The 25,882-nt window shown below is 38.6% G+C and overlaps 2 protein-coding genes across 2 annotated transcripts in view; one reads left to right on the top strand and one right to left on the bottom strand.

The window, feature by feature from the left end:
• Positions 1 to 45, bottom strand: part of CGGBP1 (CGG triplet repeat binding protein 1) — a 7,347-nt gene extending 7,302 nt beyond the window's left edge. Inside the window, exon 1 of the mRNA XM_017821955.1 lies at positions 3 to 45. The gene's annotated coding sequence lies outside the window, so the exon portion shown is untranslated. The remainder of the gene's footprint in view (positions 1 to 2) is intronic.
• Positions 46 to 413: 368 nt separating this feature from the next.
• The window catches only part of ZNF654 (zinc finger protein 654), a 31,953-nt gene continuing 6,484 nt past the window's right edge, over positions 414 to 25,882 (top strand). The window contains exons 1-7 of the mRNA XM_017821953.1: positions 414 to 554; positions 9,575 to 9,720; positions 12,854 to 12,935; positions 14,554 to 14,689; positions 17,495 to 17,697; positions 18,448 to 18,587; positions 23,152 to 23,293. Of these exons, the coding sequence (XP_017677442.1) occupies positions 423 to 554; positions 9,575 to 9,720; positions 12,854 to 12,935; positions 14,554 to 14,689; positions 17,495 to 17,697; positions 18,448 to 18,587; positions 23,152 to 23,293 (981 nt within the window). The 5' untranslated portion in view covers positions 414 to 422. The remainder of the gene's footprint in view (positions 555 to 9,574; positions 9,721 to 12,853; positions 12,936 to 14,553; positions 14,690 to 17,494; positions 17,698 to 18,447; positions 18,588 to 23,151; positions 23,294 to 25,882) is intronic.

A 25,882-nucleotide genomic window follows, 5' to 3' on the forward strand; every position in this document is an offset into this window, starting at 1 on the left:
CCCTCCGTCCCCGCCGCCCCCGGCGCCGCCGCCGCCACCGCTCCCGCCGAGGCCCCGCCGGGCCGGGCCCGCCGCTCCACCACCCACACGCACGGCCCCGCCCACGGCGCCTTGAGCCGCGCTCTGATTGGCTCCTCGCGTTGATGGGCGGCGCTTTCGCCCAATGAGAAGCGGACGGGCGGGCACGATGGAGGCGGGGCGGGGCGCTGTGGCAGAGGTGAGGCGCGACTGACGGGTCTCTCAGCCAATGGACGGAGTGAGGCTGTGAGCTTCACGCCAATCGCGGAAGGAAGGCGGGGCCGCGCGTTGTCGCGCGCGCTGACGGACAGCTGAGTTAACCAATGAGAGGGCAGAGGGGCGGCCTTTCCGGCGGGGCGGGGCGGGGCCGGCGCGCTCGGTACGCGCGGGGCGGCGGGGCCGCCATGGCGGAAGACGAGAGTGACCAGGAGTCCGAGCGCCTCAGCGAGGAGCTGGAGGCGCTGGCGGCCCCCGGGCTCCCCCCAGGGCTGCCCGCGCTCCTCCGCAGCCAGTACTATTGCCGACGCTTCTGCCAGGTCAGCGCCCGGCGGCCGGGAGGGCGGGGGGGGGGACACGGCCGGGCCTGCGCGGGTGAAGGGGCGGCCCGGGGTGATGGCGAGGCCTGAGGAGGGGCGGGGAGGCTCCCGGGATGAGGGAAGGGCAGGGAAGGGGAGGGAAGGCGGCTCCGGGAGCGGGGCAGGGAGAGGCGGGGGCGGCTGCGGGGACACGTGTGGGGCTGCGGGCAAAACCGCCCCGGGAGGGCCTCGGGAACGGCCCCCGTACCTGAATTAAACCAGGGAATTTTATTACTATTTTTATTGTTATTATTTTTATTTTTTCCCGTTTGAAAGCAGCGTTTTCTCGGTACGGGCCCCGGAATTCCCGTGCTCCTTGCAACCCCCAAAGTAACGAGCAACAACAGGTTGCTTTTCCCTTAGTTGTTCCACCAACACCTGCTAATGGAACGTTGGTTAGCCTGGGTCAATATAACAGGGGTTATTTTAGGTGGAATATAATAGGGATTATTTTATATAGGCTATAATAGAGGTTGTTTTGCATGAAATAAAATAGAGGTTATTTTATGTAGCATATAATACGGGTTATTTTATATGGAATATATTAGAGGGTATTGTATATAGAATTGCTTCAATCTATTACCTTTTTGGCTGCCATGATTGTTTTCTGCAATTTAAATAAATATGTTTCTATGTCGTAATGTTTCTGTTTTATAACATTCAGTGAAACATCTGTTTGAAGTATTTTTTACTGAGGTATGTGCTTAATGATCTTGGGTGGTTTAATAAGCTCGGGTGCTGCTCCCTAAGTCCACAGGTTGCTTTTTGAGGTTGCTGTTCCTTTTATTAAATTTTCTTCTCTCCAGTGATCTCTGAGAACTTGGACGATTGAGGGAAAATTGTGGAGCCAGTGAAAGGAGAAGCGAATATTTGTGGAAGTGTGGTGTGAACTGCACTTGAGAGGAAGCACAGCCACGTTTGTTTACGTTGGCTGGTTGGAAAGACATTTAATTCTGCTGGACACTCAGACTTTTATCTTAAATTTTTCTGTCTTAATGTGTGTTGAATTTCTTGCCTTAAGGAGGAAGTGCAGGCAGGGTAATGCCTTCACATCCCAATACCAATCCCATCTCCCAGAAGAAACTAGGAATTAGTAGGGAATAGCAGAGGACAAGACCAGGGGGAAGAATTTTCTTGTAAAATAGTTTTATCCCAGTTATTATTGGTAGAGTACCTAAAACATTTGACCTTGACTTCTCCTGCAGCTTCTTTCCTGTAGAAATGAGGCCAAACCCTCTCTCCTACTTTGGTTTTGCTTTGAGTTGATGAGCTCTCCACGTGGGCAGCCAATGCTCTGAGCATGGAAAGGGCTCTGCTTCTCTTCAAGATTTCTTTTTAGCAATCCATAGCTTAAATGATCCTGATAAAAGTCAGTTAAATGAATGTATTAACACTTTGTCTGCAGGGATTTTTTTTGTTTGGTTGGTTTAAATTTGGCCTGGTGTGATCAGCAGTCATGTGCTCGCTCAGTATAATCTGAGTTTTGCTTAAGCATGTTTTTAGTGATGGATTTTACTGCTGCTTTAGCTACATAAATGCAAGATCTTAAGGGGTGTGTTGCTGGGAAAAACTGCGTGACATTTGTGGTTTGACAACAAATGAAGTTGTTGTCAAAGAGAACAACTTACCCTCGTGAGATTGACAGTGTGGAATTATTTTGGCCCATATACCCCTGTACATAGAGAGGGCTGACAGAACCCTCAACCTATTTAATGAGGAATGAAGCATATTCATATTATTTTTCTTTAGAAAATATCATGAAGTTTAGGTCATTTCTTTCTCATAACTTTTGTTGGGGGGGAAAAACCCATCTCCCTTAAACACTGCGTTGCTTTATTAGATTTAAATTCATTTCTCCCCCTCCTCAGATGTCTTTTTAATGCAATTTTTCCTTTAGATATAGTTTTATCAGAGCCTGATGCTTTGTACTTGTGTATCCAGATCTGAAGGACACATTTGGCTGTTGTGCAGATTTCCACCTCATTCCTCTCTGCACCGATAACAGAGTTTTGCTTGTCTTAATAGTCTTTTGGCACTTCCAAATGTCCCAGTTTGCCTCCTTTTTTTGTCAGAATGTAGTTGTAGAAATAGTTGCTTAGTGATGGGTTTGAACCACCCAAAAGGATAATTTTTATTTTTAGAGTACCATCCCATTAAATCATATGGGCCATTAAATCATATCATATAGTAGTGAAGTTTTTTGGAGTATTGCAGCTCAACTTCTTTCAGATAAATTAAATAACAATTAAAGAAGAAGGCAGGATTATCAGCATTTTGCATAAGTATACAATGTAATGATCCAGGATCAATTGGAATGTGGCATCTCTAAAGCCATGTGTAGTTTGGGGATTTATGTGTTGTAGGTGTTCATGGTCACACAGAGCCATCCCAGCCTGAATCTTTCAAGACAAAATGGAATAAAATGTTTTCTTAGGTTGTTCTTTGGGATTGATGACATGCAGAAAGAAAAAAAAAAATAATCAACATTTCTGTGGCTGGAGCTGAAAAGAGACACTTGGAAGATGAGTCAAGTGCCCACTTTATGCATCTCACCAGCTGTTTCTGGTACTTTCTAAAATGTGCTGATGAGACGTTTCTTATTTGAGGAGTTCCAAACCCACTTGGAAAAAAGAACAAGGTCCCTGTAACTACTTTTTAAGTTTAATTTGAAAGGTTGTACCTGAAGAAACCTCCTCAGCCTAAACATTTGGAAGAGCTCCATGAATTTCAGCTTCTGTTATGTGCAGAATTTTAAATTTTTCTGTGAGATTTCTCAGGAACCAGAGCCATTGAGAGATTTCCTGAGTGCCTAAATACAAATGGTGAAAATAGCATAGGTGGTGACTTCTTAATCCGAGGGTTGAGGGGGGGTACTTTTGTAATTAGAAGCATGAGTTTCCAGATTTACTTGATTTGAAAACAAACCTTATTAGTGTGCTGGAAAATGGATGTGGTTTCCTTCATTGCACTTGGAGTGGGTACAGTTTTATCAACCAGCTTGATAAATATTCAGGATATTTTCTCATAACATTAAATCCTATCAAAATGTTCCAAGTTGCTCCCAGCATTTCTGTAGTTGTCCACATGGCTGCAGAGCTGCATTGGATGTTATTTTATGACTGAAATAAAATGAACTCACTGCAAGGTGAGTTCATCTAAAGTAACAAAGTGATGCCATGAGGAATAAACACTTACTGTGGCATCAGTTTACAGCCTTCCTGAAATAAAGATTACCCAATTTGCTTCCATTAGTTGGTGGCATCTTGAGTCACTGCTGAAAAAAATAATTCCTGGGCTTATAAACTCAAAAGCTAAGGAGTAAAATTTAGTAACGCACTAGAGAAGATGGTGTTTCCTGGGTTTATTTTAGCAGACAAAATTGCAGGGGTGTGTGACTCAACTGCTGTCTGTCTTTGTGGTGATGGAGGTAGAAAAATATACAACTTGGAATGTTTGTTCTCCTGGTTTGAGGGTTAATACATTTCCACACTTTTTGTTTTGTGTTTTCAAATAGTTTAAATACAAATATAAATATTTTCACATACTTCAAATTTGAAAGTATTTGTCTCTTGCTTTGGACTTCAAGTCAATAACGGTTAAGTTGTTTTTATATTTTATTTAAAAAACCCCCAACAAACCAAAACATCTCCAAACAAAAACACCCCAAACATGTAGGTTACGACAGACTTTTATTTTATTACATTTTGGACTCTTAGGATCCATATTTGATCTGCATACATAATTTTAAAGTTTAGCTACAAAAATCTTGCTCACATGAGTAGTATTGGAAAATGATTTCTTCACTATCTCTGAAGCTTTTTTTCTCTGAGAAGGCAGAATCTGTAATTTAAAACCATCTATTTTATGTATTTTATATTTCTTGTGCCTGCTGTCTTTTTAGTTTTACCCTGAGAAATTATCTCCCAGCTTTACAAGTGGGATTAAGGAGTTAATATTTTAAAAAGAAACATTATACAAATAGATTGTAGACATTTCTTGATCTTGTAACATTTTTCTCCTTCTACTTCTTTGCAATTTCCCCACTGAACACTTTCAAACTTCTTGATGTTGCTACTTCTCCAAGTTTTAACACTTTTCTTAAAGTGTTTGAAAATAAGCTTGGAAAAAATGTATCAGGGTTGTAACTGATAAAGGAGTTGCAGGTTTTTATACCTAAAAAGAAGGATCTGGGTTGCATGATGGTTCTGTCTGTCTGTAGCCTTGCTTTTTCAAGTTAGAGAAGGCACACTTAGTGCAAAAATCAAAAAGTTAAGCCCTTTTGTTCAGACAAGGGAAAGAAATAATTGTACTTCTTAACTGAAACACATCATAAATTGTGTTTTACTAATTACTAGTGATGTGGATATAAACAGTTGTGTGTGTTCACAAAGTTTTCAGTCCTTACTTTCATATTTCAATTCCTTCAATTAGTTGACGTTCGTTTGCGGGGGTGGGTGCTAATTAAAAGATGGGGAGGAATATTTCTAGTTTTAATATAAGTATCTTTCAGTCATAAATCCTACACAAAAACATTTACTCCAGTGCTGCAGTCAGCCCAAACTGCTCTTCTCAAGTCAATACATAGTGTTTGCTGTTGTACAAGTGGCAGAGTGTAACTGTACATGCCTTTTTAAATACCTAAATGTGCTGGGCACTTGAAACCCAGTCTGAGGGATTGTTCTTGGCTCAAGCAGGCTGAGGAAATGGTTGAGATTTCAGTGATTGGGGGGGGGAAGCATTTTAGCTTTAAGGTAGAGCTTTGGCAGCAACTTGTCTCATAGGATGTGTCATGCTGTTGCTGGGTGATGTATTTTCTTTTGCCAGAAATGTGATTATGTTTGGTTACTCCTTATGTAATATTCACATGTGAATTGCAGTAAAAGTTCACATTTTTAGGTGAATGTGAACAGCCATTACTTACTTTCTTTCTACATAAAACCATTTTAAACTTTTATATGTTAAATAATGTTTTATGTTACCCTGAAATCTTCAGGCCTTTTCTGCTCTCTATTTGGATAATGAAATCCTTATTTGTAAGGACACAGTTTGTTTGTATGCAAACAGACCAAAACGTTCATTATCCACTGAACAGGTTAAAAAGACAGTAAAAAAATAAAGTGATTATTTCTTGAGGTGTTTCCAGGTGTAGAGTAAATGTAGTTCTAGTCAAGTTCTCTTCTAGAACGGAACTTCAGTGTCTGAGTTGCTCTGGTATTTCTACTGACCAGGTGTTGCTTTTAATTATGGTTTTTAATTTTCAGGAAGCTTTATTTTTAACCATGCCCCTTTTTTTTGCTTGGCAATTTAAATCCTTTTTGGTTCCTTCTGTCTATGCCAGCCACTCTAGATGTTTATTGTAACAAATGACTACGCATGTTTATTACAACGAATGACAGCCACTACATTTGCCAACAAACTTTCTTTGTCTGAAAACTATAAGCAGAAATACAAAACTGTTGTGGTTTTAATCCTGTGGTGACTTCCTTTACTGTTTAATTTCACAAGAAATTATGAGTTAATTTTGAAATCCTAATAATGACAAGCCTTTATAATTGGTGGGATTTGTAGTTTCTGGTTTTGTTGTGGGGAGGAACAGGAAAGTCTGTGGCAACTTCGGACCTAGCACTGCATAAAACGTTTGTATCTTGTGTGTATTTGCAAATCAAGTTGTTTGCAGTGCTATTTCTCTTTGGAATATAGTTCAATAACTTTGTATGAGCATATTTAGTCACTTATAATATATGTATATTTAATCGGTTAAGAAATAATATTCTGGGAAGTTATTTTTTCGTCAGTTCAGGTCTTTAATTACTCCCTTGTTATTTTTGGAGTGAGCTGCCTTAGCTTTGTGTTTAGTAACTTCTGATAAGTCTGGTCTTGATTTTCTACTTAATAGGTCACATTTGACTCATGGATTTTGCTCTGAGTTATTCAAGCATGTTAAAAAAAGGGGAAGTATATTGGTGTGGGAAAAAAGTGGAGCTGAGCTGGGGGGTGGTGTCAGAAAGTTTGGTGTCAGAAAACCTCCCTTTCAGTACCTTTGTCTGCACTGAATGAGAAAGGAAAACAATAAACCCAAAAAACAAAATTAAAAATTGCACCCTAAGAGTTCTTGAAGGGGATTGTTGCAGAAAGTCACGCAAAAATGTTGCCACCCTTCTGGTTTTCTACAGTGTTAGCTGGATAAGGACCAGGCCACTTTAGTTTGACAAATGTTATGTGCTTCTTGTTTCGGTGACTTCGTTATGTTGAAACTAGTCTGTTAGAAATGTGCTGATAAACATAAACTTAATATAAAACATTTAGGACTCAAGCAGCACTATCTCTCTGATTTTCTGAAGTGCTGTGATGATACTTCACCACATGAGGGTGAACATATACATGTCCCTTCAACTTGTTTGCCTTGAGAAATTGCAAAGTTGGGGTTTTTTTTGTTGTTTTGGGGGCTCTTTTTTGGTATAAACCTTTAGCTGTGTTCTCCTTTACAGTTATGTTTCAAAGCATGGTATGTTGAGTATTTTGAACAAAAAAAGGAGTTGATTTCTGTTACAGAAAAAGTTACTCCATGAGGTGACTTAAAACCAGACATTGAAGTATATATAGAATCTAAACCAAATGTGTATTATTCCCCACTCACCCTTCCATATAAAATGTGTGTGGAGTGTGGTTCGAAATTTATTTTGTACTTAGTTTAGCTTTTTCTCCACCCACCTCCAACCCTCCCATCTTTAACTGGTGATTGTTGCAAGTCTGCTCAGAACTGACTGATGTTGTGTTTTCCTGGGACTGAGGAATGTTTCACATTACGAAGAAAGTTTGCTGTTCCTGTTCTTCCTGACCAGTTTGGGGTGCACCTTTTCAAGACTACAATGGCTATCTATTCTCATCAACTTGATGATTAATTTATATGCTGCATTACTTTGAATGCTGATTGTTTGCACTGGCCCTACACTGACATTAGGACCAAAATATTATCAAAATTTCATAGATGCCAAACTAAAGAATGAGATGAGAAAATACAGTAGCTTTCCCCTCTTTAACTGTTTTCAGGGTGGCTAATTTACTGTAGTTAGTAACTTTTTTTACATCTTTCGCAGCTCCTGCAGCCTCTTTAAATTCATGTAGCATCACTTTAGGAAGAAGCTCCACAGCTTAATTACACACTATGTGAAGAACCACCTCCTGTTCTTTGTTTTGATCCTGCTTACTGACCTTTTTTGGTGTCCCCCCTGCACCTGTCTGTTCTTCACAATCCAAAGTGTCCTAGTTGGCTGCATTGATCCATATGTGACATTTATTTTGGCTACTTAGCATTTCTTGCTTTCCTTCAAAGCTTTTTTTGAGCCTTCTCTATGTTTCTTGAGGCAGGAATGGGTAGGTAGCAAACCAGTATGTGATTTTTCTTTTTATGCTTTGTTTTATATCGCCCTTCTAAGATTTAATTTGCTTTCTTGGCCATTGTGATGAACACTGAGGTGATTTTTCATTAAAACATCTACCATAATAAGGCAGCCTTGCTTTTGGGTGGTAATTGTCAGTTTGAAGGCCATTTTATTGGTTTTGTTCCCTGAGTACCACTGTTGTCTATGCTGAGTTCAGTCACTCACTGTCATAAATTCTCTTTACAGTTAACACTTTAGGCTACCAAGAAAATAAACTAATATTGTTACGACATGTTTTTTATTGCTTGAAGTCATTTATAAATGTATCTTTGCTGTGCCTCTCAGGTCACAGCACTGTGAAGCACCACGGTGGGAACTTTTATTTCTACCTTTGTTTGACCCTTTGCACCCGTAAAGGATGTTTATTCTTTCTGTCTACTTTGTTTCTTTCAAGGCTTTTGTGGTTTTCTATACAAAGAACTTTGTTAAAACTATTTCAGAGAACTCTTAATAGATGTGTGAGACAGTATTATCTGATAAAATGGCTGGTCTTCTGAAGAGGAAGACTATTTATCTACAAGTCTGCTAATTCTCCTTCAGTTGACCTAGAGTTTTGCTGCATTAAGCTAACAGATTTTCAAACAGAAATTATTAAAATACATGGAAATAATGGTGGAAAAGTAAGAATCTACCTACAAAATATGAGTCTCTCAGCTGCTGCTGGTGAGGAGAAAATGTTACCGGTCCTGTGTCAGCAGAGGGACACTGGCTGTTCATGTTGCACAGCCTTAAAGTTAGTGACTAATCCTTCACAGAACTGGTGGGTGCCTTTACAGACATTTATTTTATTGCTGTACTTCCTGCTGAACTTGGGCCTGTGTGTTTTAGACATGAACTGGGCCTTTCAGAGACCTTCAGGGTAGGGTTACCTGTGTAGAAATATCAGGTGGTGCTGGGTTATTGAGCCAGTACCAGAAATTTGTTTTTACTAATAAAAACAAGATTGATTAGATAACCAAGGACTTTTCTCATTAAAAAATCTATTTTCCTCTTCATGTATCTCTATAAATAGTGATGCAGTGTTGTAACTGTAGATGAGGGCATAACTAGCCTTAGTTCCACCATATGGATAAAAAAAGCCAAACTTACTCATTTGATCAGATAAGGAAGGGTGACTGGTGTGTTTGTGCTGAACTAAAGGCCAGTAGAGTGCAGGCTACTCTTTCCCCTCTTGGAAAGTTTTTAGACTAGAATGTCTGGATGTTGTTATAAACTCTCTAATTTGTATCCCCTCACAACACAAAAACTTGTGTTTAAATGCAGAGTGTAATATCTACTGTGGTGCAGCATGAGAAGGAAATATTTCCTGCCTGAAAAGAATAGTTTTAGGTCCCTTGTGGTGTGCCTTTTATGATGTAGGTCATAAAGTGTCTATTATTTTTTTTGTTTGTTTAATAACAGAAGTAGAACTTGTAAGCAAAAAACCTGAATGTTTTCTGAGTGAGAAGGAGGGGAGATAAAGGAGGTACAGTATTAAGTACTAATGACTAAGGAGAATGTCTTCCACTGTAATATTTATTTCCATGTTTTGGTCCTTAGGTTGTTGAGGACTATGCTGGGAGGTGGCAGGTTCCTTTGCCTCAGCTCCAGGTGCTCCAAACAGCTCTGTGTTGTTTCACCTCTGCCTGTGTGTCCTTCCCAGCAGAATGTGAGCACGTCCAATATGTGTTGAGTAGCCTGGCTTTGTAAGTACATCATTTGTTATTGTTTCCTTTACAATACAGGTCATAACAGCAACAGGGTCTCATGTCCTCAGAGTTTTCAAGAGACTGCTTTTACCAGGAGATGTATCCTCAGTTGCATGCGGCTACAAAACCTGGAATTTAGTTGTTATTTTGTGTCCTTGTTGAATATTCAGGTTGGCTGTTACAATGTTTTGTAGTAATTTATCTCAGGTTTTTACTCTTCTACCTCCAGTGATGTAATAAGCCAAGTATTTCTTAAGATAATTTTCTTTAAGAAATAAGTCAATGATTTTTAAATGGATTTTTATGTTTGAGTCATCAAAATGCTTATGGGAATTACTTGTTTTACAGTTAACTGGCCCACAGTCACATTCAGCTTAAAGACCTGGAGAATATTATGCCATAAATCTTGCTCTAGCTCCAATTTTCTTGATGCATTGGTGATTTTTCCCACACGAAGACTGAAAGTGTAGAGTAATGACAAGTAAATAAGTCAACGTCCCATTTATCTCTTGTTCTAAAACCCTGCTTTTCAGGGTTCAAGACCTGAATAGAAGAAGAAAAGTAAATGTTCAAGTGAATTAGATATACTTAAGCTGAGATGTACTTGATCTTCTCTCAGCAGATGGAGACAGAAGCCTAAGCACTGAATTTATTGCAAGTTGGGTTTGAGTAAATCAGGTTTATTTGTCCAGCTGGTTAAACTGCTTCCTTGCTGAGCAGTGCTTTCAAATCCAGCTCAGTCTCTCAGCTCAGAATTTTCTGTGGAAATGTCTTGTTTCCCCCATCTGATCATCACAAGTGAGTGAAGCTCCCCTGGTCTTCCTCTCTTAGTTTCCTTGGTCAGGAGGACTGGTTGTGTAATATTTACTGTTTTGTGTGTGTGAAACTATTTGACATACTTAAGGAATCACAAGACCACAGTTTTCAAACCTGGAATGCTCAGGTATCTGAGGATGACTGAGCAGTTACATCAAAACATGATGACTTCTGTTGCTGGTTTTTTATCCCCCAGTTTCTAGGGGAAAAAACCTCAAAGTTCAGACCGTGCTTCTCTACTTCTAAATATGAAAGCTTGGGGGAGGTAAAGAGGTGGAAATTCAGGTATTTGTTGTGTGTGGGTTGGACACTCCCTGATAATTGAGAAGTGAATTGGAAGCTGAGTTCCTGCCACCCTGGTTTGTCTTGGTTTTTGAGCTCGGTTTACTCACTGAGTAAATGCCATTCCAGAATGTCAGATCATTTTTTCTCCTTACTCTGCCTGACTGGCATTTTTTTGCATGTGATGTGATATAAAGGGATCCCAGGGCTCAGTAGCTGCAGTTACCTGGGAAACCTTGCTGGAATATCTTTTGAAAATTGTGTGTATATTAAGTCTTAGTTCTTGGAGAGCAAAAAATCTGCCTGACTGTATTTTCATACTTGAGTAAGATTTCCTTGGTAACCAGACAATAAACTCTTAACAGTAACAACTGTTTTATTTCCTATATTTAATAGCCTTGCTATTCATATCGAATGGGGGAGCATCTGTATTGTCATTAATCCCAGGGGTTTTCCTACTGGTGCCAGTGGTCTTGGGCAATCTTCTGGTGCCAGTAATACCAAAGTAGTGATGTGATAAATCTAGATATAGATATAAATGTGGATGTGCAATGCTGCAAGTTTTAAGATAACTTGGACCAACTTGGAATTGCCTGAATTTTAACTGAATGGAAACTGGTAATGATGAAAAAGAAGTATTTTGATGGCTTCCTTTATTATTCTGAAAAGAGTGCGATAAGCAGGTGCACTGCTAGAGAAGAAAATTACAGTTTACACTTGCTCACTATTGATTTACAGATTTTTTTCTCAAAGTCCTGTTCTTATTAAATCAGTCAAAGCAGATTTAAACACAAGCACACATCACTTGCTATAACTAGTTTTGTCTTATTATTTAAGTTCTGGCTTGGCTGCTTTCCAGATCCTGACATGACTCATGTCTGACCTTTCCTGAGAGTCAAATGTGCTGCAAAATTTTGTTTAACATGAAATGAGATAATGTTTTTTTTCAGAACAAAGGACTTATTTAGATAGTGGTTGTTTTTTCATTCCATATATGAGTTGAGATTTGAGGACCTAACCTGAGGAAAAATTCTGTCACTGAACATAATGAATTTGTAACTTCATTTTTCTAGGTCTGTTTTTGGCATAGCTTATCCCTGGTTAGGAAAAAAATTACTACAGCATAATCTAAAGGAAACCAAATTTTATGATCCTTTGCCATTATTACTGTAGAAAACTTAATTTTGTCTGTGTGAATATTTTAATGCACAGTATTTCTGAAAATGTTATTCAGAGGAAAAATGAACTTTTTTGAATTTGCTTTATTAAAACCATAACATTTTGTTTTGTGCTTTGGGTGTTACCTTCAAATATTTTGAAGTTTGACTTGAAATTAGGGGATAACTGCAGTGAATTTACTTGTTCTGCAAAGGGTTCCTTGTCCAGCTGTTCATGAAAACCTGCCTTTTGTTTCAAGAGCAGTTGCAACGAAAGACTAATAGGTCAGGAAAGAAATTGCACTGGCAAGATCTTGACTTAAAAACCTGTTAGCAGGATTGTTTGTCTTAATCACTATATTTAAAAGAAATAAAATGCTAGACGGGTATTTTAAGATGATGGAAAACATGGAGGCCACAAGTCAGTTTAAATATAGAGTGAAAGGATCAGCTCTGCTTGCTCCTGTGTCTGCCACTTGTTGCTGCACATGCACCTGATTTGTCTTAAATCTTGCTTTCTTCCTCAAAATTGCTGCACATCTGACAAATTCTTTGGCTCTTGAGAAGGTTCACTGTTGTATGGAGGATACAAGACCTCTTGAGGGAGAAGATCAGGCAGGTGCTGTGAGTCTTAATGCTATGAACTTGTGAAAAAAGTGCAGCAGGAGGGATTTTAAGTTGACTTTTCAATATAATCTATATTATTGCCAGTTTGGTCTTGTTAGCTTCTATAGAGCTGTATTTGAGTGACTCCAGCATGGGCACGGGGTCTAGAATTGTGATTTTAAGTGCTGTGAAAATTAATAGACTTGTAGTAGTTTCATTTTTTTGAATGAATGTTTTTAGCTTGACTTGTCACTACTTCTGTTTTTTAGGAGTTTTTTTGAATTGCTGCTGTTCTTTGGAAAGGATGAGTTCTATGAAGATCCTTTGAAAGATATTTTAGGTTCAATCCAGGTACTGTTGCCTGCTTTCATATAAACCTTGTAATGTTATTTTAGGTGATGTAAAGACAGTTTTTTTGGATATATAACCTGGAGGAAATACGCCATTGAAGGGAAAACCATTTATTCTTTCATTTATCATCAGTATTGCTCTATGAATCTACTTGGAGTAAGCAAAATGTACTTCTCTTTGTAGTACCAATCTTGTTAGTCATATTTTGTGCATTTCCTACATAGAAGAAGGAAGCTTTGCTTATTTGTGTCTATTTAGAGCTTAATGTCATCTAGTGTCATGACATGAAACCTCCTGTTTCCCCACTGTGGTTTTAAACAGTAAATTTGAAGTCGAAGCTCTGCCTCAGTGAAATCCTCAGGTCAGCATAAATTACATATGCAGCTGTTCTATTCTTGCATAGATTGGGACAAAGTTTTGTTTGACTCTATATAACTGCATAAGATAAGTGATCTTGGGTTAAAAATATGCCCCTTTTTTTGCCAGATAAGTGTGGGGTTTGGGTTTGGTATTTTATGTTACCTGATTTTGAGGGTTGAGTTCACTGCATGGGACCACCATGAGAGGAAACTTTGTAGGGAAAGAAGGGATGAAAAACAAGGTTGTATCTTCTGTTAATGCTGGTCATGGAGCTGCAGTTTGAAAAACAGCTATTCCTCAGTTATTTTTATGGTGATACCTGTCTGTTACTGCTTCTACAAATTAATGTATCAACACTACTTACCTTTAATTATCAAACCAGCAGCCATTACTTGCTTGATTACAATTAGTGGAAGAATGTGGGCAAGCAGTGGCTTAGTCTCTCACAAAAGGGTAGTGGGACAGTTTGGCAGTCCTACAATAAGTACTTGTCAAAAGCAGTCTCTGAATAAGAAAGACTTCAGCAAAAAATGTGATGTGTACTTTTGTATTACAGTTCTCAATTGCCTTTTTACTTTTAAACAATGAATGTATTAAAATATATCTTTGCACAGTTTTCTAAATAAAGAATTTCTGCCTCAGTTGTGTCATCAAACTGGTAGTGAAAAGCATTATTTCGGTTACTTAACCAGTGCTTACCATCAAACCTACTCTTTTGAATATAAAAGAAAAAATTGGTTTGAAAATAAAAGAACTTGCAGCAGGAAGGCATATGTGAAGAAGGTAATTGTATGTGCATGGAAACCATTCTTCAGCTGCATTTTTTATTTCAAAATTAGATAACTTTCTCATGATTAAAATTTTCTGTCCATTAATGTTAATATTGGCACTTTACCAGCAAATAACAAGATGTGGGGATGAGAGGGAACTTGACATGTGAAAATCACAGGTGACTAAAGCATTTCCTAATATTATAGGCAAACATAGTTTCTTATACATGGAGATCTGGAGAAAAATGGTTGCTTGAGGGCTGGTGACTCATGTGGCTTAATTAATTTTTCCCTCCTGGAATTCAGACACTGGATCACAAATCCAGCACCAACACGTCTAAATCTGTCAGTAAAAGACTTTGTAGCTCCAATTGCTGACTGACGAAATACTCAAACATGTATGGGTTTCTTGTTTTGTATCTTTTGGATGGCCTAACTGTTTTTAGACATCTTTTCTTCTCCCTAATTGCTTTTCTTTTTGCACGTAGGAATGTCAGAACCTGCTAAACAAATACAGGAATATGAACCTGGAACTAGTGACTCGAATCATTCGAGATGGTGGACCATGGGAGGATCCAGTATTACAAGCAATTCTGAAAGCAAAGCCTGTGTCACAGGAATTAGGTACTTCATTTACCACAGTAATTTTCTAGAGCACTGAAAGATGTGTTAAATTATGCTTTTTTTAAACTATTAGTCAGGTATTGTCAGCTGGCATTGCACACAGTTTATTTTTCTGTAGTAAAACATGCTGGTCCCTCTTTTATTTGAAAGAAAGCTAAATTTCTTTGCTACTGGTTTAAGACTTATTTTATAGTGTAGAGATCAGATTGTTCAGACACAGGTGGTTCATAAAATTCATGGCATGGATTTACCAAATCTAGATGTGCAACCCCTGACAGAGCATTGGAGACTGACCTGACTTCACTTAGGCTACTGGAGAGGATCTGATGTGTATTTATGTCTCATAAATACCCGTCAGACTCATTTAATTTTTCTTTTAAATTATAAATACTTGGGCTTGTGGCTTTTCTGGGTTCTGTTTACAGCAATGCCCATGATTACATGTGGCAGCTGTTCTCTGTTTGTGTGTGTGTGTAATTCCTAGAGCTGAGAGTAGGAGAAAGATGGAAACAAAATCACCGGAATGGTAATGAAAGTTCATAAGAGGAAAAATATCCAATCTACAGTGAAGTCTTTACTAATATCTTAACATTTACCAGCAGTGCTCACAGAGGATCTCTTAAAAGTTGTTTCTATTTGATAGTGTTGGAAAAGGCTAGGTTTTCTCTAGTTGCTATGGTGTAGTGCATGATACAAACTCATTCCTGTGTTTATGACAGTGTGCTCATTCTGTAGAGAGAGGAAGAGGATTAAAGTTGAGCCTGCCTCCTTAACCAGAAAAAGTATTTTGATAGCAAATTAACATGATTAAAGGGGTAGTTGTTTTGTTGTTTTGTCTCTGTTGTGAAGTAAATGCTTGAGCAACATATTTGCCCATTATTTTTATAATATATCTGGTTTAGTTCTAGTCAAATATGTACGGAAACAAAGTGAAAACAAGTATTAGCCTTGTTTTGTTCTGCATTGCACGGTTTTGGTGATTATGGTGTGAGGTTAGGTCTCAATCTCTGTCTCTCCAGCAAAGAATTAGTTTATCCTTTGCTATAATGATTCTCTTGGTCATCAGGAAACCTCTCTGGTAACAGTTTGAGGCTGTTTACTTAGTTTTAACCTGGCAGAGTAGGAATGAGACTGCCTGTTGTCACCAGATGATCACTTTGTTTCCTTTTGTTTCAGGCTGCATCTCCTTCCCCTCTGCCGAGATATTTTCTCTACTTTTTATCTTCTGATATCCCCACACACCCTTGACATCTCATCTGTGATGACAAATGTTTTCTGTTAGATAATGACATTTTGGAAGCTCGTTCTTTCTCGTCTCACTTCCTCTAAAACCTGATTCTTGTCAAGTCTTACAGAAAGCAGACATCCTGTGCTACTTTACAGGCTAGCATTATTTGGTGTATATTTTGTATATTTGGCCATGTAGTTCCCACAGGGATCATTATTTCTGATGGGGAAAGCTGCCTATTGCTGAATCACCAACCATTACTTGCAAAAGTCAGTTTGTGTGAACTACATAATCCTGTCTTGGATTCATTAACTGTCTGGAGCAGCTTAGGCCAAGACTAACCTCTCTGTGTCTGTCTTTACATGACTTGTAGCATACTTTGAGATGTTACATTCTATTTTGAGATGGCTGGAAAGAAAGGCAGTTATTGAGTTTAAAGAAAAATTGTAGGGTTGAAACACTGGAGCAATAAACTTGTGATAGATTAGGGAGAATAAGGTGGTCTAATGTGGGGATCTAGAAAAGATCATTAGAGAGGTGCACCCACTTAATTACTTTCTAAGGGGGTTGTTGACATCTTTACTTGGCTCTAGGGACTTTTCTGTATAATCACTTTTTCTTGCAGTGAATGACCTCACTTAGTCACTGGCTTTCCTTTGAGTCCTCTTGTTTACTGAGTTTGTACCCAGAAGTGCAAATGGATAGTGGGAATTAGATTTTTTTTTTCCTGTTAACAAATATAATGTGAAACCTAACACCTTGAATAATATTCCTTTTTTAGCGTGTTACACCATTAGCTTCCATAAAAATAAAGATGCTAGAGAAATCCTGTTTCTAATAGAGATCTAAAGTATGTCTTCTAGGGATTTCTGAATTTCCAGTTACTTAAATGTTAAATATTTTTAGTATCTCAGTTGAGATCATTTCACTCATACATTAGCTTTAAGATTATCTTTTAGGTCTGAAAAGCAGAATTCCAGAAATCAGGGGCTAGGATTAAAAGGTATTTAAATATAAATTGTGCCCAGTAGCACTTTTAGAGGAAGGGAAAAATATATATTCCACTTCGGCAAGAAAAATCAAGGCATTCAAAGCTGCTTAAGGCAACAGCATGTGGGTTGTAGTTAACCTTTTTCTCATCACTTTGAGGTCTTACATTTTAATGGGTAATGAGAATCCTGAGTTGTTTTAAATACTTGTGATTATAGTTTGGAAGTGATATCAATCCTATACTTTTGACAGTCACCCAGATTCCAGTGCTGAGAAAGGAGGGAATTCTTTTAAAAATGTTCACATCTTCTATATAGTGTAAATCTTACTAATCCTTTACAGCACCTTGTGTTAATCTGTTAGAAACAAAATACTGAACTAGATTACTGGTGTAAGAAAAATAACAATTTGTTTCCAGGCAGGAGGACAGATTTGTGGTATTTAACTTAATATTTGATCGATTCTTTAGCAGAGCCTTAATTTTTTTTATATTATTTGTTGACATTGCACTATTAAAAACAACATAAAAATAATTGTTGGTTGGACTTCATATTCTAATTGCCTTTAAATCTTTCTTTTCTGTACAGTTAACAAATATTTAAGCTCTGAAAATCCACTGTTCTTTGAACTGCGTGCCAGATACCTTATTGCCTGTGAACGCATCCCTGAGGCAATGGCTCTTATCAAATCTTGCATAAATCATCCAGATATCAGTAAAGATCTGTATTTCCATCAAGCTCTTTTCACCTGTCTTTATATGTCACCATTAGAAGATCAGCTATTCCAGGAGGTATTGTTTGTCAGTATACATTGTTTTCATGAAGTGGGACTTTATACTTGCTGGGTACAAGTTGTCAAGAGGAGCGTGTGGAACTCTGCTTTTGTAGAACCAAATGTCATAAAATCAGGCTTAACTTAGTGCTGGCTTAAGCTTGGAGGTGGTAAATGTTAAGTGCCTGCAGATCTTGTTGACCTAAATGCAATTTTTTTGGTTCAAATGTGCTTGTGGATATATTCCCTAAATAACTTAAATCATTAATATTTTGTGACTTCAGTGTATTGACTATTTTACTATAGACTATTATTTTAGTAAAAGCACTTGAGCCTAATTGATGCCAGTCCAGTGTTCTGTAAATTATATAGTTTTGGTAGGCTTTAAATTTTTTAATGATGTCCTTTTGTGTAAAATGACACTTTAGCTGAATGTGGCCCTGCTTTTTCCAGTGGTAGCACTTACTAGATAACAGTGCTTTTCTTAACCTTGTTTTAAGAACAAGCTCCCATCATGCAAAGAAGTGCTTTTGTGTAGTATTTTAATTTTTCAGACAATTATTCTGATGGTCACTACTGTAAGAAATATGAAGGAGCTCTAGATACCTCCAAAATCTTAATTTACAGACCTACACAAAAGCTGTTCCAAAGCTGTCCTATGTTAATAGCAATTCCTGAAGTTTTCAGTAACTTTAGTATAGCAAGGTCTGGTAGGTTTTTATTTCATGTCAGCCAACTGATCTAAATTGATTTTATTTTAATTGTATAGCACTTGTTGAGGACTGATTGCAAGAGTGGAATTGAGATCATCTGCAACACTGAAAAAGAAGGGAAGACTACCTTAGCCTTACAGCTTTGTGAATCCTTCCTAGTCCCACAGCTCCAAAATGGGGACATGTATTGTATATGGTAAATACTTTATTTCTGGTGAAGCAGCTTAGCAGGAAATAAATGCTTGTTGCCAAAATGAAACTCACCTAACTTTTAAGATGTAGCTCAAGTTTAAAATACCAGTTAAGAAATGTTCTAACACAATTTTTAAACATTCCTCATGCATCTGTTGTGCCTGTTTGCCTTTTTACACAGGGTCATGTGCAGTGGTAGTATGTAGTACATAACATTTACTAACTGCTTCAAATTAAGAGAAGAGTGAGCCTTTACATACCTGAGGCTATAAATACCTAAAAATTTATTATAAGCATTTGTGATTAGCAATGTGTAACAATATGCAGTCTGTAGACTCTTAGCAATGAAGATATTTTGCTCTGTAGCTGTAGTATGTGTCTAAATGTGTCTATAAAGAGAATATGTCATTCTGAAATGTGCTATTAATTATGGAAACCTCTACATCATAAGCAGAGCCATTACATAAATGATGTTCCTTTATAAAACATTTAAGTAAGAATGTCTTCATACACATTGAATCATCTTGATACTTGGATGTTTTTAGGGGTAAAAAGTGTTTTCTAGAGAGTTGTTAACAAATTTCATCATTCTGAGGACTGAAAGGAAGGAAGATAATTCTTCTGTTTAGCCTTTGGAATTTGTGTACCTGAAGGAACATCTGCATTCCTTGATATAAAGTATGCTTTATTTGTTTGTTTGATGATGTAGTTTAAGCAAAACAGCTTAGCAAGGATTGGATCTTCTTCTTCCATCAATTGGAAGAAATTATTCATCTGCATAACTAATTTTCACATGGAGTTTAGAATCTCTAGGATTTCTGTGTTCCCAGATTTCAGGGAATTGAAAAGGTTTTTTTGTCTTGAAGTAACGAAGGTCAGACATGATAATGTTTGGTTTGTTACTAAATTTATTCCTTAACTACTCCATGAGTAATTGTTCAATCAAAACCTTTGGGATTATGGTTGACATACATTTATAGTACAACGTGTTGGCAGTAGCTGGTGGTGTTTTGCATTCAGTCTGTCCAGAAAAAGGTGGTCATGGCTGTCCTCACTGGACAGAAGTTCAACCAAAAAGGTACATAGTTTGTGTGAGCCCCGTGGCCACTTTACAATGGAATCCCTATTTGCTGATTCCTGCCCAAATGCTGCCTCTCCTGGCTTCTTGTTTTTTAGGGAATTGACAGATATAACCTACATGTATTAATTACATGGTTAGTGCTTTCTGTTTCAGGGATTCAGTGTTTTTAAAAAATGCATTTTTAATACTGTAATTAAACCGCCTTCTTATATCTTATGCTATATAATGTTAACCTTGCTCTTACCAATCTGATTTTGCATCATCCATTTTTGAAATTGCTGTTCCAAACAAGATGTATCTCCTTATGTTCTGTCAAAGATGAAATTCCAGAAGAGACTCAAGTACTTTTGGATACCTGTTTTAGAAGGAAACGATCTCAGTCTTTTAATCTGCTCTTCAGAATAGAGAACTTGGGAATCTTTGGAAGAGTTCAGAGCAGTTACATCTGTGCAGCTCAAACAGCTGTTTCATTCTTTACAGATGCTGAGCCTTAACAATTGTGTTCCCAACAAGAGAATTCTGTATAATGCTTAATAGATCATATGAAGGCTGCATGTACTACATCATCATGTGATGACTACACTGTAATTCAAATTTTTGAAGAAGTAAGAGCCAGGTTAATTTAGCTTTGAGAATGTATTTTTCCCTAGAGGAGATTTTAATGTCTTCAGCACAGCATAAATCATCTCACCTTGTCTGGAATTGAGGGCAGAAGTTAAGTAGCAAAGTTAAGACAGCAAAATAAATTAGAAAGTTGTAACTAGCAGATATTTGCTACCTGTATGAAGTCTTCAAGGTGAAACCATCAACTGCCATCTCAGAGGAAGAGGAATTTTAAGCAGCTCTGTTGCACAAGTCTTACTTTCATTGATGTTAAGAATAAATTCTAGATTTAGATGAACTGAATTGTTTGTGGGAAATCAAAGCCCACTTACAAATTAATCACAAAGCAAGCTGTGTTTGGTCTTACTAGACATACTTTCATACGAGGTATTGGTGAGAGGTCAGTCCATAGTGATGTAGTATTAAGGTGATGTCTCTTCAGCAAGACAGTGTTTTCATGGAACAGTCATAAACAGGCACAGCAGGATTGCCTTCCTTCTCTGCCAGACAATTTTTTAAATGTTGTTTTGGCTGTTTTCGAGTGATTCCTATGCAGTAAATTCAAAGTAGGTCAAGGAATTTTTACCACACGTTTGATCAGTCTTTTGGTAAAGTGTGCTCTCTATACCCAAGGAAAGACAGACCTTCTGCTTATCAAAGGTATCAAAGGGTTGAGATCTAGCTCAGGCAGGGTGGGTTTAACCATCATCTTGTGTTGCTGATGGAGATGTGCAGTGGTCGTGGTATTTTGTAGGTAGTTGGAATGCACGGTTGCCTCTGGTAAAGAGGTGCTGAGTTCTGTGATCTCACAGTAACAATTTAAATGGCCCTAACACAAGTCTATAAAAATTTAGGAAAGGCCTCAGTGTGAACTAAGTTATACCATCCAAGAAATAAAGGTCTTTAAGTACTATACTACCCTGCCATAATGATTATGCAAAGAGAAAACTACCCCTGCCTATGTTGTCTCAGATTCATCATCTGTGTTCTGGTCAGTGGCACTGAAATATCTCAAGTGCTGCTGACTTCAGCATGAAAGTTGGTATCTAAAGCACAGAAGTGGTTGAAAGAGTCCAATCAGCTCCTTAAGAAGACTTTAATCCTTAATGATTGTCAAAGTCAGAAATGTGCTTGAGAAGAAGCCACCATGTCTACAAGAAAAATAAGATTAAAAGACTAAAATATAGGGTCTAGTCAAATGGTGGTTAACACCTTGTTCTTCCCCTAGGGAGCTGTTCCTCGTACTTTCAGTTTTTCCCATTCCCTTTTCAGCTCTTTCCTTGTGCCAGCCATCACACTTGTCTGAGCACTACAAACCACTTCAACCACTAATCTCTCACAAGGATAACTTGAGTTTTCTCAAATTTTCTGGGATTAATGTTGAAATGGGTTGCTCTGAAATGGTATGAGGCAAAGCAGAGGTAAACTAGATTATTCAGTTGTGGTAACATATAACAGCAGAAATATTCAGTTCTTACTTCTGTACTTCAGATTGAGACTTTTACTGAGTTGTTATGAATGGTTTGGTCCACAAAGACACTAATTTTAAACTACTGTGTGAAATCAGCAAAGATGTAGAAATCAGATTTCCAGCCTGGTAAAGGCAGAGGTGGACAGCTTATATCGTTAGAAAACCTGCAAGACTAATTTTTTGTGCATAGAGCTGCTTATAGGTCTCCCTTTTCACAGTTTCATGATGTAAGCTTAATCTTTCTTTCAACTTTAGTTTTCTTGGGTTATGAATGAAAGAAAACAATCAAGCTCTCTTGTCTAGCTCTTAAAATGTCAAGCAGAACTGTAGAGCTGTCCTAAATCAAAAGGTGAAGTTGGCATTTTGTCATAGGCAGTTCCATCACTTCCCTTCATTCAGGCACTGACCTTACTAAGAGAAGCTTAATCCTGAAAGGTTTCATTTGTAGCTGGCACAGACTGGAGACTCCGGAAGATCAACCAGATATTTTGTCAGTAATTACATTTGTTTTCTGAGGGAGGACACTGGTGGAATAGAAAAGTGTCTTCTTTCAGAAAATGGAAGTCAGTTAGTCCTGTTTTCATTGTAATGTTGAGGTGGGATTTCTTCCTAAACAGTCCTAATTCATCTTCTCCTGTGTGAAATCTTTGTGCTAGCAAATCTTATCACTAAAAGTTAAGTCCAGTTGCCTTTCTGAGTCTCTGAATTAAAGTGCACAGAATTTACAGGCTGTACATTTCAATTAGCTCTATTTTACAGGCTGAGCACGTTACCTGTGTAGCAGCTCTGCTGCAGAGCCCAGCAGCCTGTTCTTGGCTTTCCTTGTCTCAGGCAGGAATGTTATTTGACTGAAGATCCCAGAGATGCAGGAATAGCTGTAGAGCCTGATACCTTCATATAATTGCTATTGGCAGAAAATTGTGTTGTAATGCACATAACTGGAGAACATCACTATTCCTGTCACTGGACCTTAGCAGAAGTTACCTTTCCACAATGCTTCCACTTTCCACATTCAAAAGCTTCTTTTCCTGAAGGACTCTTCATCCTTGCACTGAAAGTACCTTGATCCTGAGAACACACAGAGCTTGATGTTTACTGCCTGTGATGTTAAGGGTTAGATCTGTACCATCTGATTTTATTGTGCAGTTCTCTCTATAAACTAAGCTGAATACGTTAATATTTTGTTGAATATTTAATTGACTCAGTGATAGGAGATACCCTGAATGCTTTAACAAAGTAATTAAGTTACATTTTTCATTGTGCATGTTGTGGTTTTAATTAGATTGGTATTAAGCCCTCAAATATGATTTTAGTCACAGAACATGCAAATAATTGTCTTTAGTAATGCATCATGCTTAGTGATAGAGTTCTAAAACTCAATCTAATTGGAATATTTTATTCTGTACTTAATAGGGACCTGATCTTCATTTGGAGTAAACTGCAGCTTAAATCTAACCCTTCAAAACAAGTATTTGTTGACCACTGCTACCAGCTCCTAAGAATTGCTACAAATGTCAGAGTCATTTTCCCTTTCATGAAAGTCATTAAGGATGAAGTAAGTTCTGTTTGTTTTTACCTCAGCCACCATTCTTTTTGTAACTAGTTAAAGAGAAGTGATGTTTATATTGTATAATATTGTATTGTTTTTATGGAAAGTTAAAAAACAGGGGATAGGGAAGGACACTATTAACTTAAAAATTTTGTCAAGTTCCAGAATATGCATCAATATTATGATTACTCTTGATTAGTTGTGTTTTTAAGGTTTTATTTTTACTGAATTCTGAGCTTTTCTTTTTCTGCAGTAAGTTTGAGGAATGTCATCTTCTATAAATAAATGTGGAAATTAATAATAAGTACATGAAATAGATCTGAAGATCTAAAGATTTATTGGTTGGGGGAGGGGGGTTCAACCTGACTTCTAAAGGAAATAGGACTTGTGTAATTGTATCCACCCTTCATCCTTGCTAAATTCTGAATCCTTTTACCAGTTCTAATCAAATCTGAAAAAGTGCTTCATATATCATAAGGGAAGAGCTAGAATAGTACAGGAGAAGACATTATTTTGCTTCAGAAAATTGCACAGTATTTCATGCTTCAGATGTTAGTCTTGTACTGCCTTGTACAAACATCTGCAAAAGTTGTCACAGAATCACAAAATGGGCTGAGGTGAAAGAGACCCACAGGGATCATCGAGTTCAACCCTCAGCCCTGCACAGGCCCATCCCCAGAGTCCCACTCTGTGCCCCAGAGGATCATCCAAACCCTCTTGGAGCTCTGGCAGCCTTGGGGCTGTGCCCACTGCCCTGGGGAGCCTGGTCAGTGCCCAACCACCCTCTGAGGGAAGAACCTTTCCCTGAGATACAACCTGAACCTGTCCTGGCACAGCTCCAGCCATTCCCTGGGGTCCTGTCCCTGGTCCCCCCAGAGCAGAGCTCAGGGCCTGCCCCTCCTCTGCCCCTGCCCAGGAAGGTGGAACTGCAGTGAGGTCTTCCCTCAGTCTCCTCTTCTCCAGCTGAACCATCAAGTGCCCTCAGTGTCCTCACACGGCTTCCCCACAAGGCCCTTTCCCATCCTCGTTGCCCCCTTTGGACACTCTCTAATGGCTCAATACCTTCCTTACATTGTGTCCCCCCAAACTGCCCCAATATTGCAGGAGAGGCCACCCCAGGGCAGAGCAGAGCAGGACAATCCCCTCCCTGGTGCCCCCCAGGACCAGGATGTCCCTCCTGGCTGCCAGGGCACTGCTGACTCATGGCCAAGTGGCCACTCACCAGGACCCCCAGGGCCCTTTTCTGGCACTGCTTTCCATCCTCTCATTCCCCAGTCTGTCCATCCATCCAGGGTTGCCCCACCCCAAGGGCAGAATCTGGCCCTTCCCCTTGTTGAACTTCCCATGGTTGGTGATTCCCAGCCCTGGGATCTGTCCAGGTCTCCCTGCAGGGCCCCCTGTTGAGTTCAACAGCTCCTCCCAGTTTGGGGTCATCTGCAGACTTGCTCAGTGTCCCTTCCAGTCCTGGTTCCAAGTAATTTATGAAGATGTTGGAGAGCACAGGGCCCAAGATGGAGCCCTGTGGAACCCCCCTAGTGACAGGTCACAGTCCGATGTCACCCCAGTCACTGTCACCCTCTGTGCTCAAGCCCTGAGCCAGTTGCTCACCCACCACACGATGTGTTTATCCAGCTGTGGGCTGGACAGTTTGTAATCAAAAGCACATGGGTATGTGAGTTGTTTCCCAACAAATGTTGTTATTTATCATTAACCTGATTTAACAGAGCTCCTTCCTATTTTATGCCTTAAATAAACTGTAAATTATTTTTCATGGGGGCTGCTGTAGAGATCGAAATGCAGTAATTTGCTGCTGTTTAAGAGTTCCATCCTGGTATGTATTCTAAAATGCTTGCGGTGGTATCAATAACTTCTATTTCCATCTGAATAGTCTTATTTTTTAATAACCCACGACATATGGAGCATTGTCTACAGTTGTTAGCAAACATTTAAATATAGAAGGTATTAATTATTTTTCAGCTCCTTGAAACTCTTTTGACTTTAATCTGCTGCCTTTTGGGCAGTGTGTTTCTGATTGTCCCTCTGAGTTACAATTTCATGACAGTGCCCCCAGCCTGAAGTGTGGAATAGGAATTCTGAAAATTCAAGCCTTTTAGATACTTGGCCATGAGTTGTTATGGTTTCCCTGGTGGTTTTTGTTCAAAATTGCAAGCTGTATTACCCTCATTTTTATGCAATGCAAGCTAAATGAGTTAGAACAAGGTCAAAATATAGAGTAGCTGTGTTATAGTGTAGAACAGCCTCGGCAAGGAAGAGGCAGACAGGAGATATTCAGAGATCAGATATTTGTATTATATTTTAGATCAGATTTCTTGCAGTCTTAGTTTATATCCCCAAATAATTTAAAAATGTCCATGCCTTTGGGTAAAGTTTACTAGCAGGATGCTTTCTGAACTTCTGTTTTACAAGTAGATGAATATAAATACATGTGGTGTTGATGTTTGGGCATTGTTTATACTAGTTGTGTTTTGTTTTTTTTTCCTGTGGGTCTGATATTTTTTATTTTACTTTCAAGCTGTAGATTTCTGTAAGCCCATCAGGAAAATAGCTGTACTTTATAATTGGGTACACTATAAT

The sequence above is a fragment of the Lepidothrix coronata genome, unplaced genomic scaffold (genome assembly GCF_001604755.1).
Source record: "Lepidothrix coronata isolate B3197 unplaced genomic scaffold, Lepidothrix_coronata-1.0 Scaffold93, whole genome shotgun sequence".
Lineage (NCBI taxonomy): Eukaryota > Metazoa > Chordata > Aves > Passeriformes > Pipridae > Lepidothrix > Lepidothrix coronata.